At 41.3% G+C, this 16394-nt stretch overlaps 1 protein-coding gene across 1 annotated transcript; it reads right to left on the bottom strand.

The window, feature by feature from the left end:
- Position 1: 1 nt before the first annotated feature.
- On the bottom strand, positions 2 to 1776 carry LOC122006037 (serine/threonine-protein kinase RHS3-like). The gene is made up of 2 exons (XM_042561338.1): positions 953 to 1776; positions 2 to 866 (listed from the first exon to the last, which is right to left on the bottom strand). The coding sequence occupies exons 1-2, from the start codon at positions 1774 to 1776 to the stop codon at positions 2 to 4; spliced, it is 1689 nt and encodes a 562-aa protein (XP_042417272.1).
- Between the last annotated feature and the right edge of the window lie 14618 nt (positions 1777 to 16394).

Raw genomic sequence — 16394 nt, 5'->3', positions numbered from 1 at the left:
CCTAAAAATACTCAAAATCATGATACGACGAGTCGTTGGGATTGCCTTTGTTCCCACCTGAAAGTCCACCATCGGCGCTCTTCTTCTCTTTGCTCGCAAACTGGCTAAAGTTGACTGGGTCAGGAACGTGCGGAGGCGTAATGCTCCGCACGAGAGCCCAATTGATCCCCTCGAAGAAGGGGTGCTGCTTGATCTCCGTCGCCCCTCTGAGGTACGCGATCCTCCTCTTCGGATCCTTCACCAGCAGCCCCTGTATCAGATCCCGAGCAACCAAGCTCGCTAGCGGCGTCTCCGGGAACCTCAGCGGCTGCCCGACCACGTTGTTAAGCGTGGCCCTGTTACCGGAGCCCTTGAACGGCGTCGTCCCATGCAGCAGCTCATACAGGAAGATGCCGAAGGTCCACCAGTCCACCGCGCTGCCATGCCCCTCGCCGCGGATGATCTCCGGAGCCAGGTACTCGTGCGTCCCCACGAACGACATCGACCGCGCGTTCGTCGGCTCCGCCATGAACTCCAAGTCCGCGTTCCCGTTGTTGTTGTTATTGCTGCTGCCGACTCCGAAATCGGACTTGGACTTGCGATTCTTCTTGGGGAGGATGCGAGGGAAGAAGGACGACGGCTGAATGCAGCTCTGCACGGTCTGGTCGCCTTCGATCATCGAGGCGTTGCCAGCCTCGCTGCTGCTCGAGCGCGACGATGATTTGACGAGCGTGGGATCGACGGAGCAGCGGAGGGAGAGGTCGAAATCGGAGAGCATGATGTGGCCTTCCTCTCTCACCAGCACGTTCTCCGGCTTCAAGTCTCTGTACACAACCCCCAACATATGCAAGTACTCCAGCGCCAGCAGCACCTCCGATGCATAGAATCTGTTTGAGAAACAGAACAAATACTAGTTTGAAAGCTCCATATATATGCCTGTCACACAAATGCCATAACAACTGGGATATGAAACCTCGCAGCTTGTTCCGTGAAATGCTTGTTAGGTTGCTTCTGCCGGAGAGAATGGAGATTGCCGCCGCTGCAGTACTCCATCACCAAGCAATAGAACTTTTCCGTCTCGAAGTGAGAATACAGAGTCGGCAAGAAGGGGTGATCGAGCATGCTAAGGATTTCCCTCTCGGTTTGAGCTCGGAGGAGCTTGTTCCTGCTAATGATCGACGCCTTGTCCATCACTTTCATGGCGAAGTAGGCACCGGTTCCTCTGAGCTCGACGAGATACACGCTGCCGATGTCGCCGTAGCCCAGGCGTTTCAGCAGTCTGAAATGGCCGATACCGATAGGGGACTCCTTGGCGTTGGCCGACTGAATGGCCTCCCACCGGCAGTCGCCCCCGGTGTGGCGCCTGATGTGCGTGGAAGCGACGCTGTCAATGCTGTCGCTTCGGTTGCTACTGTTGCTGCCATGGCTGACGGAGTCGCTCAGCTTCGCGTCGCTGCTCTTGGCGGCGCCCGCGGCCATTGTAGTCGTCGTGGAGGTCGTCGTCGCCGAATTTGCGGAGGTGGAGGTAGAGGCGCTCTCGGAAATCATAGGTAACCTGCTGGAAGCGTTATTTGCTTGGTGTTGTTTCGGGCTTGATGAACATGGCGCTTTGGCGGCCGCGTCGGCGACATTGCCTGTGCCGGAGGACTTGGAGATCGGCTGATCAGTATTTCTCTTGTTGCGTGATGGTTTCGAAGCGCTGCCATTTCCAGTCGCAGAAGAGTTGGTTCTTGAATCAGCAGCTTGTTTGTTGTGATCGAATGAATTAGGTTCTTCTGATGTAGCTTTGGTTTTCATGTCAGCTTCAAAAATAAAAGAATTAAGAAGATTATTGAGAATCCATCTAATTAATTAATTAATTAATTAATGAATCGAAGAGTCTATCTACCTGCCGATCTCATCGATTCCGAAGCACAACGAAGAAGCCGATTAATTTGTTTATGCAGGGGAAACGATGGAGTTGCATGCAATAACAGAGGTGAAGAAGTAATTAACGGTCACCTCGTATTTGTGGGGTTGGGAGAGGAAAGCGTAGATAGAAATCATAAAACGGTTAGTTTTTGTCGAGATTATTTACTAAAATTAGGGATTAAATATTGCTGTAGGGAGCGTGGGAGGGGAATTGAATGTGAGATGAACAGAGGCAGAGGGAAGATGCATGGCACAAACTAATCGTTCCTAAATAGATCATGTTAATTATTTGTGTTATCTGTTATCAAAAGCATGGATTATTATGATTTTTAATTATGCCAATTATACTAATAAAATTATAATAATAAACTTTCAAAAGTGAAATTATTTGTTGTAAGATTTTTTTTTTTTGGAAATTCAAATTGCACATTGATCCGGATATAGCGCAGGCTTGGTTTGTGATTCTTCCGCTGCCGTCAGGAGATGGAGGAGAAAGAGGCTTCGTGTAGGGACTCTCCACCGCCCTCTCCCCTCGCTGGCAGACGACTCCGACCGTCGCCTCTGCCAGTCATGTCGATGCCACCCTCGCGAGGACGCCGACCGTCACTCCCTCTCTTCTCGTCGCCGCACACTTCTGCCGCCCCGCCGCTTTCGGCCTGCTTGCGTCGCCGCCGCCTCTTTCGGCGCGTTGTAGCTGCCCCCAAGCGCTACAACCGCCCCCACGAGCCACAGCCGGCAAGCTCTGCCACAAGCACGCGTCGCCGCCCCCAGCAGACACTGATGCCTCCTCTGGCAGCTGCCCGCGCCTCCGGCGACCGCCGACGCCATCTCCAGCCGCCACGGCCGCCTCCGGCGATTGCCACAGCCGCTGCCGGCGTCTCCAGCAACCGCCAACACCTCCGCCACCGCCGCCGACACTTCTCGTGGCTGGTGTCGGCGATTACAGCGGATACCGCCCCTAGACCACTGCCATAGCCGCCTTTGGCGGCCAGCGCCTCTGGTGTCCAGCGCCGTCACCTCTGGCAGCCACTGTCGCAGCCGCCGACAACTCCTGGCAGCCGTCGCCACCCTCCGAGCAGCCGCTGTTCAGGTATCGTTCTATGTCTATATGTCGGCCTGTGAGCCGAGAGTGTATTCGGCCTTCATGCCGTTATTGTTTCCCGGCCTGCGAGCCGATAGAGTGTTCGACCTTCATGCTGCTGTGGCGCCCCGGCCTACGAGTCGAGGCTGTAGTCAGATCGTGCATCGCCTTGCGGATCCATATTGCGTCCGGCTTCGAGCCACCGGAGCCAGTTACTATTCGCCATCTGCTATCCAGAGTCGAGCGACGACTTGATCAGTTCACCCATCCATCCAAGGGCGTCCCCCCGGGGCCAGGGTACGTCGCCGTATTCATTTTGTACTTATTTTATTATCTTATTATTATGTGGATGCTTATCTATGCGCGAGACCCACCTCGAGCATCGAGGTACCAAGGATCGAGGCAATCCGGTCGTTAGCTGGTTGCAGGTGTTGTTGACCAGAAGACATCGGACGACTTAGTCAACACAGGAGACAGCTCATCAACCGGGTCATAGGAATGTGGCCAACCTTCCAGATACGCCACACCGATAAATTCATCTTCTCAGCTTCCCGACAAGATCACACATACTTATAGATATAAATTGCCACATATTCATACCTAATGCTGTTCTTCACGTTGTTTTGTGATTTGCTCTATTTTTTTTTTCCAAAATAAGAATAATAATAAGACGATATGATTTAAGTGAATTGAAAACGAAGCCTAATATTAAAAGAAAGAATGTGTTCTGACTATCGAAGCCGATTCACGCTATGAAAGCTATTAAATGTTTCCTATGTGTCATGCATATTCGCTATGCTTTCAACCGTCCTATTTGATTTAGCACGTGCTGCCTACGTCAGTGTCGCTAATAACACATAAACCAAGTCATGACTTAAGATACGAACAAAATACAAAATTTATATAATTTACGGATGTATGGACAGTTTTCGTGTGTTAAGTCGTGACACAGAAAATATTAATACGCAACTGCTCGCGTCAGCTCCCACAAGAATATGCTGTCATCGAGGAGTTCACGGAGGCGCTGGTGGGGGACGAGGAGATGACTCCCCTGCTGGAGGACCCCGAGAACAACTGCAGGCCTCGCCGCATTGCTCTCTTCGTTGAGCCCTCTCTGTAGTCGTGATTATCTTAACCTTTTTTCCCTTTTCAACGGTTGACGATGGTTTATGATGCGCTTATGTTGCCAAATTGTCATTTTTTTTTTGTTTTTTTTCCTTTTGAAAGAAGAATAAGGAGATTTTTTTAAAACCATAGTAGCGAATTTTGGATACGTTTTTTGGTTGCACGAGTTGCGGCAAGATTAGCGTGCGTCGACCTCAGCAAAAATGGCCATATTTTCCTTTTTTTTCCCTGTTAAACGTCAACAAAAAAATTGTAATCTTTAGGCGGGTCTTATGATTTGGATGGGTTAGAAATCTGTGAATGGAAACGCGAAGTGTAGATGATTTCGTCCGGAAACTGAGTCGGAGGCTGGCCGAGCTATCGTTGGTGTTGACGGAAAGTCCTCGCGACGCCTGGTTGATCCGGTACCCCCTGAAAAGGTTCCCACGAGCGGATGACGGGAGCTGATAACAGGGATGCCGATGCGACACTACAAAAATATCCAAGCTTACCGACGGGAATATCCGTCGGTATTCCGTCGTTAAAGGGCCTTACCGATAGATTTTCGACGGAAAGAAATCTATTGCGAGAATATGCACCGAAACCTATTTTCCCGATGGACGGTATATATCCGTCGGTAACTACCGACGGAATTATATTTCTATCGGTAAACCCGCGGGGACACATGGCACCCAATTTTTTGACGGAAATATAACTTCCGTCGGAGAATGGGGCTCTGATAAAAAATTTCATATCGTAGATTACCGAGGGAAATACCATTTCCGTCGGTATATTACGATATGAAATACCGACGGAATACAGATTCCGTCGGTATTCCGACACAAAAGTAAAAAAAACTGCCAGAATCTTTTTGTATTCCCATTCAACCATATATACAAATTATATATCTATATAAACTAACACAATCACAGATACAATCACAAATACAATCACAGATGCAATCACAATTTACAAATAAACTAACACAATCACAGATACAATCACAATTTACAAATAAACTAACACAATCACAGTTTACATATTCTAACAAACCATATATAGATACAAACAAACTAACACAATCCATAGATATAGAAACAAACACTCCATACATATAAAAACATAGATAAACAACACACTCCATACATATAAAAACATATAGAAACGAACATAATATAAACAAAGTATTTCCGTACTCAAATATATAAATTCATACCATGATAACAAATACTCCAAAAATAACTAATAGTGTAAAATTCTGTAAAAAGTAAAATACAATAAATTATGATGAGATTGATATCGATCTATAATTCAAAATATTACATAGATGTATAATGAATTTTACATTTTAAAAAATAAATACCTAGATAGAAAGAAAATGATGATGATGATGATGATGATGATGATGATGATGATGATGATGATGATGATGATCATGCTGAATATGTACACTCTGACGCCTAAAACATATAATAATGTAATATTTAGAAATGAGTAGAGTAGAATAAAACAATCAAATAAATTTTGCATGTAACTTGTATGATAAATAAAGATTTAAATAGTAGTTGAACAAACCTCGAAACATGCTAATTACCACGGTCTGATAGGTCTTGAGTCTCCTGCGACTCAAGACCATCTGACGTCTGGGTGCGGGCGAAATTTGCCACGATCTCTCTTATACTGGCAAAGAGAGTATCCTGGTCGGTCCTCCTCTTCTCCTCAGCAACCCTCCACTTATCCATAGAAGCCATTCTCTCATCCATTGACTTCAGTTGAGTGTGCAGTTCTTGATTTTCGCGTCTTAATGACTGCACCTCACTAGAAGAAGAGGAACTAGCATGACCCTTAGGAGTCCTCAAACGATCAAATGCCACTTTGGCCTGGGAGCCAAGGCCATAGAGGGTGGAGTTTTTTGTCCTTCCACCGACAACATCATAATATATCTCATTTAGCGCGTCGGTGGATAGAGACTGTGACTCCTCCCCCTCTGATGGTGGCTGAGAGGCCTGATCCACTCTTTCTGTCATTTGCTCATGTGTTCAAAATTATAATATTGATCAATATTTAATTCGATAACAATTATTAAAGTTAATAAAAATAGGAATGCATGAACAAATGTAATAAAGTTAATAATCTTACGTGTAGGGCCCGAGATCGAGAATCGACAAATGCCCCATCTTTCTTCTTGTGGGTCTTCAGAAATACCTCCATGCATGTGGGCTGCCGAGCAAGATCATGCTCCTACATACAAAAATATTTTGAGACATAATTATACATACTAATGTGATAATAAAATAAAAAATTGTTAGAAATTATAGCTTTAAATTAAATTACCAAATTCATAGCATGCTCAACAATAGATTTCGATCTTGACGTATGCCGAGCGATTCCGATGCTCGAGCCATCTGGCTCTGTATTTCTATTAGATCGAGCCTTTTCAGGATTTCTCGCCATCTTTCTGCAGCCTAGGTGGCCACCCATGCACTCCATGTCGTCTCTAAAACATATGCTGACCTAGTGCCCTTTTTCCTGATATAATACATGAGGTCTCTGTACAGTTTAGCACAATAATTATTCCATGTAGCTGTTCTTCTTGGCCATCTTCCCATGTATACCTTTTCTGCAATTATAAGTATAGATTTTAGTATATGAAAGGATAAATATATTATTGAATACCAAATATATTAATTTTACTTGCTACGAATTCATTGTAATAAAATGTCTTCATCTCCTGGTCTACATGCCTCCATGTAGTACCATAAGCACATACTCACTCTTTAAACTTACTAGTGATATAAGAGGCTACCCGGTGGCCATCAGGAACAGATCTGCAAGGAAAAAAAAAAGATATGAAAAGTATTCAAGAAACCAATGAACTTGTATTAATAATAATAAAAATACATACGTATCTCTGACAACTCTAATAACCTTGTAGCCACGGGGTATTACTGTCTGCTGCTTAACCATAATAATAAATCTGCACAATAACATAACATGCATGTACTAGTAATAACATTAACATTAACATCACAATACAAAAATATATCTACAAACATGCATAACATTAACATTAACATCATAATACAAAAATATATATACACACATGCATAACATTAACATTAGCAACACAATACAAAATTATATAGAAAATAACAGTACATTACATTACAATGAACTATTTAATCAACATTAATAGTTTCCAAGTCTTCATCGCTAGACTCTGATAGTACAAATTCATCTTCACTGTTGGACATCTCTCCATCATCTATCTCCTCATAAGTGATATTAACATCAACAAGTAATTGAGATGTTGATTCAAGTTGTGTATCAATTGAATGTTTCTCCACTTCATCATTCTGAAATGCATCAGTAGTCTGAGTGGTATTCGACATTTCTATAATCGAGCGAGGCTTCATTCGACAAATAGACAACCATTCACTGGGTCTTCTTCTCTTTGTAGGGTATTCAAGATAGAAAACTTGTGCTGCTTGTACCCCGAAAATAAAAGGTTCAAACTTGTTGAACCTTTTGTTTGCATTAACCTCAACTAAATTATACTTTGGATGTATTCTGGTACCTATTCTTGGGGTAGGATCATACCATGAACATTTAAATAACACACACCTCTTAATAGGTAATGCAGGATATTCAACTTCTATGATTTCCTCAAGTCTACCATAGTAATCATATTGAGTGTTATTATTGTCCATAGATCCTTTGACACAAACACTAGAATTATAGGTTAATCTTCGTGAATCTTGTAGTGCTTCGTGAAATTTGAGGCCATTAACATAGAAACCAGAGCAAATCTTTATTTTACGAAGGGGTCCTGATGCAAGATTCATGTTCTTATCATCTGTCACATTTGATATTCTACGGTCTTTAACCTACACAATTAGTAGGCATTAGAACACTACTTAACACACATGAACTTAAATACTTAATAAAATCTCCAACTTACATATATTTCAAAGCATAATGCAAATTCAACCTCTAACTTTTCAGCTACATCATCTACATCCATTGATGGATTTTGTAGATATAGTTGTTGTTCATATAAGCTGGAAAAGAAGGTAATTTTAAGGTAAATGAGATATCAAGTAACAATTTGAATAGGGGATATTTTTTTAATTAGAGAAGTCAACTTACTTTATGTATTGTTTAACCTCTTCATAATTTAAGAGTATGTATGTTCTTGCAGCATGATATTCTTCTAGAGTTAAGAATCTAGAAATAGATGCACCCATTGGTTTGCTAGGAAACTTAAAAATAGAAAGCATCGAATGATCTATTTCTTGAGCATCATCATAATTTCTAGGAACCTTGCGATGTCTGGTTTTGACATTATCAGTAAAATAATAGGAGCAGAAAGAATATGCTTTTTCAACCAGATAAGCATTACATATTGAGCCCTTAACTCTTACTTTGTTATGAACATTATTCTTTAATTTTCTCAAAAATCGTTCGAATGGATACATCCATCTATATTGCATAGGACCAGCTATTTGTGCCTTATATGTTAAATGTACCGGCAGATGTTCCATTGAATCAAAAAAACTGGGTGGAAATATGCGCTCTAACTTACATAATATGAGAGGAATGTCTATGTCTAGCCGAAGCATATCGTCCATCGTAATACACCTCGCTGTCAAATCTCTAAAAAATAGACTTAATTCTGTGAGAGTTTGCCAAACATTATACGGAAGTAACTCATGGAAAGCTACTGGAATAAGTCTTTGCATGAATACATGACAGTCATGACTCTTCATCCCAAACATCTTTAACCTATTCATATCCACACAACGAGCCATATTTGAGGCATACCCATCTGAGAATTTTACTTCCTTCAACCAACTACATAAAGCCTGCTTCCCGTCTTTGTCTAATGTATAACAAGCATTTGGAAATCTATTAGTTGTTTCATTTTGATGCAACTCTGGTCTGTTTACTAATTGTTTTAATTCTTCATGAGATTTTGCAGTGTCCTTAGTTTTTCCAGGCACATTCATCACAGTGTTAAAGATATTATCGAAGAAATTTTTCTCAGCATGCATGACATCTAAATTATGTCGAATGAGTAGATACTTCCAATAGGGGAGCTCCCAAAAAATACTCCTTTTTTCCAACCACACTGGCATATCCTAACAATGTATCTATTTATCTCATCAAAACCAGATTGAGATACTGGTAGAAATCCATAACTATCTATTTGTTCAATGATTTCTTCACCTGATATATGGAATGCTGGAGGAGGTTTTCTGACTACAACACTTTTTAGGGAATTTTTCTTATTCCGCCTGAAAGGGTGATCAATAGGTAAAAACTTCCAGTGATTATCAAACTAGGATACTTTCCGACTACAAGGTAATGAAAAGACATCAGAATTTGTCATGCAGTGTAGACAAGCTTATTTACCCGCCATGCTCCATCCTGACAACATTGAATATGCTGAAAAATCACTGATTATCCATAATAATGCAACATGCAATCTAAAATTACTTTTACTTGCAACGTCATAAGTCATTGACCCTACATTCCATAAATCATTTAATTCTGCAATTAAATGTTGCAAGAAAACATCTATCTTCTCTTTGGGATTGGTTGGACCAGGAATAAGCACAGTAAGAAACATAGATTCATCTTTCATGCACATCCAGGGTGGTAAATTGTATGGTGTTAATATAACTGGTCAGGATGAATATTGTTGTCCCGATTGACCAAATGGTTGAAATCCATCAGCGGAAAGTCCCAATCTCACATTACATGGTTCCATTACAAACGAGGGAAATACAGTATCAAGATGTTTCCATGCAGAAGAATCACAAGGATGGCACATAATACCTCCTTCATGCTCATGTTCATGATGCCACATCATGTGACAAGCTGTAGTGACAGATGCATACAAACGTTGTAATCTAGCAGTTAAAGGAAAATAATACATCACTTTCCAGACAATATTTTTCTTCTTCTTCCCTGGTATACGGGTAACATTCTTATAACGAGGGTGAGTACAGATTTTGCATTCACTCAGTTCGCTATCTTCATTCCAAAATATCATGCAGTTGTTTACACAATAATCAATCTTCTCTACAGGTAAACCTAAACCTCTAACCAATTTCCTGGTACTGTAAAACTATCTGTCATTATGTTGTCAGCAGGAAGTAACTCTGACATCAATTGACATATATCATCATAACATCTTTCAGAAAAATGATGTTCTGCTTTCATATTCAACAACCTTATAGTAGCTGATAATTGCGAGTGACTTGAGGGAATGCCTTCCCACACTTCTCTTTTACTAGCTTTTAACATTTCATATAAGTGCTGATATTTAGGTGCAGGTGTTTGGTTTATATTGGAATAATCAACTGCGACATTCATTGCATTGTGAACCATTGATTACATTCCAGTATCATAAGTTGATGAGTCATGTGCAGTAAAAGTTGTGCCAGATGATGAACCACCGGAAGACCCAATTGGTTCATACAAATAAGGTTCTCCGTGACAGTACCAATTGTAGTAATTTGGCACAAAACGATTCCTACATATATGCATTTTTACTGTATCTTTATCATGGAAAACTCTATTTTGACATTTTTTATTATTGCACGGACACTTTAATTCTGCACCATTCATACATTCTGGATGACTTTTAGCAAAATTGACAAATTCTTCAACTTTAACAATAAAATCATCTCTAATAAATCCATTTTCTAATCGATTGTATATTCAAGCTTTGTTCATAGACATTTTCACCTAAAACTAATAAATTGATAATTAGAAATTATCTTAGATTAACGTACAAACACAAAACAAACAACAGAACGATATTATGTTACAGATTAATATACGAACATATCATATATCTAAATTAAACAATGCTAAATAATATAAAATACAATAAACAAAATTATACCTGAAGATGTGAAGGTCTACTGAAGAAGAGCAGCAAATGTTATCTGTTTACAAAATAAAAATAATTTAGCACAAAATTTATCAAAAAATTAACAAGTAGAAACACGACTGACACATGCCAGCACAACAGCATCCGACACACCCGTCAGCAATCTGCTGGCGCCATCCGGCACAGCTAGGGCTAGCGTTTAACATAGCAATGTCCGACATATCAGCGTTCGGCATAGTAGCGTCTGACACAACGGCCAAGAGGCTGCCGATGTCCTGCACAGCGGCCAGGATGCCGCCGGCGTCTGGCACAGTGGCCAGGAGGCCGCCGGCGTCCGGCACAACGGCCAGGAGGCCACTGGCGGCTGGCACAACGAGCACCAGGGCGCTGGCGGCCGGCACAACGGCCAGGACACCGCTGGCGGCAGGCAACGACCAACGCCGGCCGGCACAAAGGCCAGCAGGGCGCTGGCGGCCACAAAGAGAGGAAGAGAAAAACGAGGGGAGCTTATCGGCGAGATCGGGGAGGAGGAAGGAGCTTGTTGCCGCGTGCGCGTGGAAAGAAAGGAAAGGGCGGGTTAGGGTTTTTTAGTTGGCTTTACCGACGGAATCTAGATTCCGTCCGTAAAGCTATTATTATTTTTTTAAAATTACACCGACGGAAAGTATTTTCCATCGGTGTAATTTATTTTATTTTATTTTTTAAAAAATACATATTACCGACGGAATTAAAGAATCCGTCGGTAATGTTCTGACATTATCGACGGAATATTTAATTCCGTCAGTACTGTAGAAATTACCGACGGAATAGTATCTTTCGTCGGTGGTTTTCAGACATTACCGACGAAACTTGTTATCCGTCGGTAAGCCTGTCGGTAATCCTGGAAATTTTTGTAGTGCGAGGATTCTGTGCACACTCAGACAAGCCGCCTCAACGTTAGAGAACAAGAATCAAGGAAAAAGTCCCCGGGTCAGGCCCTCCGACACTCAAGTCAGGTACTTTTTCCTCAGAATCACAGTGAAATGACGAAAAGTAAAAGACGAGTACTAAAAGACGAGTGAGTGTACCTTCGTAGAGACAAAGCCTCCCATTTTATATGGCAGTGGATGCTTCTGGAGTTTGACGAGTGTTAGGGAATGTCGGGTGTCAGGATTTGTCTAGCGGTGAATGACACGTGACATCTTTCTATAGGTCTGAGAAGGAATCAGAGACCAACGAGCCACAGACCGTTAGCATATTCCCTGACAGGTGGTGATTATTCTCTGATGGGTTGTTACGATTCTCTGACTTGATTGTCGTGTAGTGCTTGTCCGCTCTGGTTTGTTAATGTTAGACTGTGTCTTCGTACCTGTAAATCCTGACCTGTAGGCCCAGACCTGCATTCACTGGCGCAATTTCTAGCTTGTGTTTGTTGTCCCGCGAATCTAGATCTGTACGTCCTGTCCTGCATTTGCTATTTGGTCTATCTCAGTAGATCCAGAGTTGCACCTACCGCCTGTACGTCCCGCCCTGCATTTGCTATTTGGTCTATCTCAGTAGATCTAAACCTGTGCTTACCGCCTTGCCAATCGAGGCCTTTTCTTGTCATTCCTTAAATCTCATCCGTATGCACAGCCCTGTTCTGTATCTTACCCCGATCTGTAAGTCTTTATCCACATATCCTGACCCGTACTTCTCTGGTCCGTGTATTTTATCCTATGTATCTTGTCCTGTAGATCCCGGCCGGTAAGCCCTATTCCATATCTCGATCGGTATGTCTTTGGTCCGCATATCCTGCTCTGCGATCCTTGGTTTGCATATTCTAACCTGTACGCTTTGGTTCGGCTATCCTGCTCCGCAAGTCTATAAATCTTGCCCTGTAATCCTTGGTTTGCATATCCCGACCTGTACTCTCTGGTCCGGCTATCCTGCTCCGTAAATCTATAAATCCTGCCCTGTAATCCTTGGTTTGCATATCCCGATCTGTATATGTTCTGGTCCGGCTATCCTGCTCCGCAAGTCTATAAATCCTTCCCTGTAATCCTTGGTTTGCATATCTCGACTTGTACGCTCTGGTATGGCTATCCTGCTTCGCAAGTCTATAAATCCTGTCCTGTAATATTTGATTTGCATATCCCGACCTGTACGCGTTTGGTCCGTGTATCTTGTTTCGCCCGTCCGTAAGTCCTGCCCTGTAATCCTTGACTTGCATATTCCGTCTTGTACACTTTGGTCGGTGTATACTGTTCTGCTCGTCCGTAAGCCTTGCCCTGTAATCCTTGGCTTGAATATTTCGATCTGTACGCTCTGGTTCGGCTATCCTGTTCCGCCAGTCTATAAATCCTGCATTGTAATCCTTGGTTTGCATATCCCGACCTGTACGCGTTTGGTCTGTGTATCTTGTTCCGCCAGTCCGTAAGTCCTGACCTGTAACCCTTGGCTTCCGAGTTCCTACTCGACACGTAGGTCTAACTCCGGAATGCCACTTGTGCTCAACTAGGATCATCATATAACTTGGCTCTTTGAACTCCACGTAGGCTGGACTTTTGACCTCCGCGTAGGGTGGACGTGGGCCTGATTTCTGATCACTCCGTGAGCTTGACTTCCGACCACGTCTGTTATTTGATCCCACTATTATACACAGTATCAATAAATTTTAGTGGGGTCTCAGAATGAAAGAGAGATTTTATTATTATGATAAAAGATGAATCAACTCCTTATCAACTTGTCTCAAAATCAACATGAGAAGTTTTACTATTGATTTAGTATATAAAGGAGTGAGAATTCAGGATTCGAATTACATGGGAACACTTGTAGTGGACCGGTCAAAGCATATGATATACTCATGTGAATCAGTTACACTTTGCCAACATTCTCTTCGATATACTTGGAAACACGTCGCGTAACTCGTGTTTGTCACATGCATGACTTATGCAACAAGCCATGCATGTGATCGGTTGTTGCTGAACTTGGTGCTGAAGCCATAAGCATGACTTATGCAACAAGCCATGCATGTGATCGGTTGTTGCTGAACTTGGTGCTAAGCCACAAGCATGGCTTATAGTGCAAGCTTGCCACGTGATTGGTTATTCACACTTGGTGCTCAAGTCACAAGCAAAAGAGCTTGCATGCATACTGGATACCCAAGGAATCCAACGTTGTTTGGGAAGCAAGAAAACGTTGCTTGTGGCCTAAGCACACGTCTCTAAGCTCTTCATCTCATTACATAAAGGCACAGTGAAGACGAATAAGAGAGCACAGTGTTGCTTGTGAACAGAGCTTGTGACGTGAGAAGCAACAGATAGAACTTGTTCCCCTCATCTTTCATTCTGCCTTGTATTTTTTCTACTCAGCAGAAACATTGATAGTGTTTAGGTATTGTTCAAATTGCCACAACAATCAGTGCTAGGTTGATCTCGTGATTGTATTATTTTACATTGGGAGACTGACGTCCATCTAAACCTTAGAGCACAACAACTGGAGGAGACAAATATATTTTAAGGAGACTGCATCCTGCAGGACTTGACATCCACTTGGTATTCGTGTTATAGCTCTTGGCATCCAGTCGGCGACTCAGAAGCATTAAAGCATCGACTCTGCATCCATTCGGGTCAGGGAAGCCCCTTGGCTCCTCGTCGACTCTCGACAAAGCACTTGAAGACTCGAATTTTAGAGCACTTAATGACTTAGCTCATGCAACCACTAGCGACATCCCGAAAGAGCTCGGGTATTCGGCTTGCAACAGCCGACAGCTTGAGATCATCTACTTAAGCCACCGTACTCTAAAACTCACCCAAACTGGATTTCTCCTCTGTCAACTCATGGCTGGAGGAGTTTCGTGTTAGTAATTATCCCTAAGAGCTAATCATGAGATGATTAGGTCTTTTGGTTACTAATTGAGCTAGACTCAGATGAACCCACTCATTGGTTGAGTCCAATCCGAATTAGACACATTGAATTAATGGGTTAGACTCAATGGGTTAGACTTATTGGGTTATTGGATTAATGGTTAATCCAATATAATAAATCCAACCCATTAAGAGGAATACAAAAAGACAAAAAAACCCTTGGTAATTATTAGATGAATATAAATAGATTTTTGGATTTTATTTTTCATTAGATGAAAAAAATGTGACTCTTGAGATTCCATCTTCTTCCTCCTCCTTCCATGGCCGATTCTTGATGTTTGGCCGAACCATGCTTCTTGCTATCACAAGAAGATGGTTCTTCTCCGAATGCTTTGTTCGTGCGACAAACGAAGGATATGTTTGTGTGGATATCGTAGAGGCGTGGATGCTTGAACGCGCTGAGATCTGGATCCAAAGAAAAGGTTGTTGTCGGGATTGCGAAGGGCACGCAACAAAGGTATAATCCTATCATGTAGCTTAGCATAGATTATTGCCATGAAAATTGTTTCTTCCCTTCGCATGGATCCGCTGGATAAGAGGATCTAGTATTTTTCCGTTCATGATAGAAATGGATCACTAATATGGTTATGATAATTTTTAAAAAAATTAAATGATAATGTGAAATTTTCTTACATGTTTTTTTGTTGGCATAATAATTTTTATGACCATTTAGGTAACTTAAAAATATTATAATTATCAATTTATTTTTATACAAAATAAGCATTTCTTTACATACTTTAAATAACTTCCTACGTTGAAAGTATAAAATCTTAAGTTATCCTTATCACATAAAAGTAACATATGTTTCTAACGATATAAATAGTAGATCCAAATGGATATATTATTCAATTAAATTTAAAAGCTAATCAAGTTTGTGTTTCACATCCATCTTAATATTAGAGACATGATAATGGACAAAAGGAAAATTAGCTTAGCTATCCTCTTTATGTTATCCATTTTTATTATTCCGACAACATCTAGAGAGCTTGCTCTTACACCATCTTCGACAGGAATTGATTTTTTTGAATTACTATGTAAGTTTTTAATATTATTTTCATACATTGTTTGAAAGCATAAATCTCAAGGCATTGGAGTGAAAGATGCTATGAAACTAAGTGACATTACATATTTAGGTAATCACCTTATCTTTATTGTTCCTAAATTTAAATCTCAAAGTTTTTATATAAAATATTTATTTTTGTGTGTATGATTATCAAATTACAAATACTAAGAGTACTCATTTCTACTTACTAATATGCAGTTAACTAACTTGCTGAAATTGCGGAAAAAGGACAAGGCATATTTTTCCCAAGAAATCAATTAATTGGAAATCGTAACATGCAATGTTGGCTTTGCTTGGATCCTCCTAGACAATATGATTAGTCATATCTATAAGAAATAAATATATCTTAAATAAACTACTTTTAAAAATTTCTAATTGAGGTATGTGCATGAATCATATTTAAGTGATCTGAGATAATATACTTCAAATTATTTTTTAAAAAATTAATAGAAATATTGAGCCTAT

Source organism: Zingiber officinale, chromosome 1A (genome assembly GCF_018446385.1).
Source record: "Zingiber officinale cultivar Zhangliang chromosome 1A, Zo_v1.1, whole genome shotgun sequence".
Taxonomy (NCBI): domain Eukaryota; kingdom Viridiplantae; phylum Streptophyta; class Magnoliopsida; order Zingiberales; family Zingiberaceae; genus Zingiber; species Zingiber officinale.
Note: the sequence above shows the minus strand (reverse complement) of the source record. Positions and strands in the feature narration are given on the sequence as shown.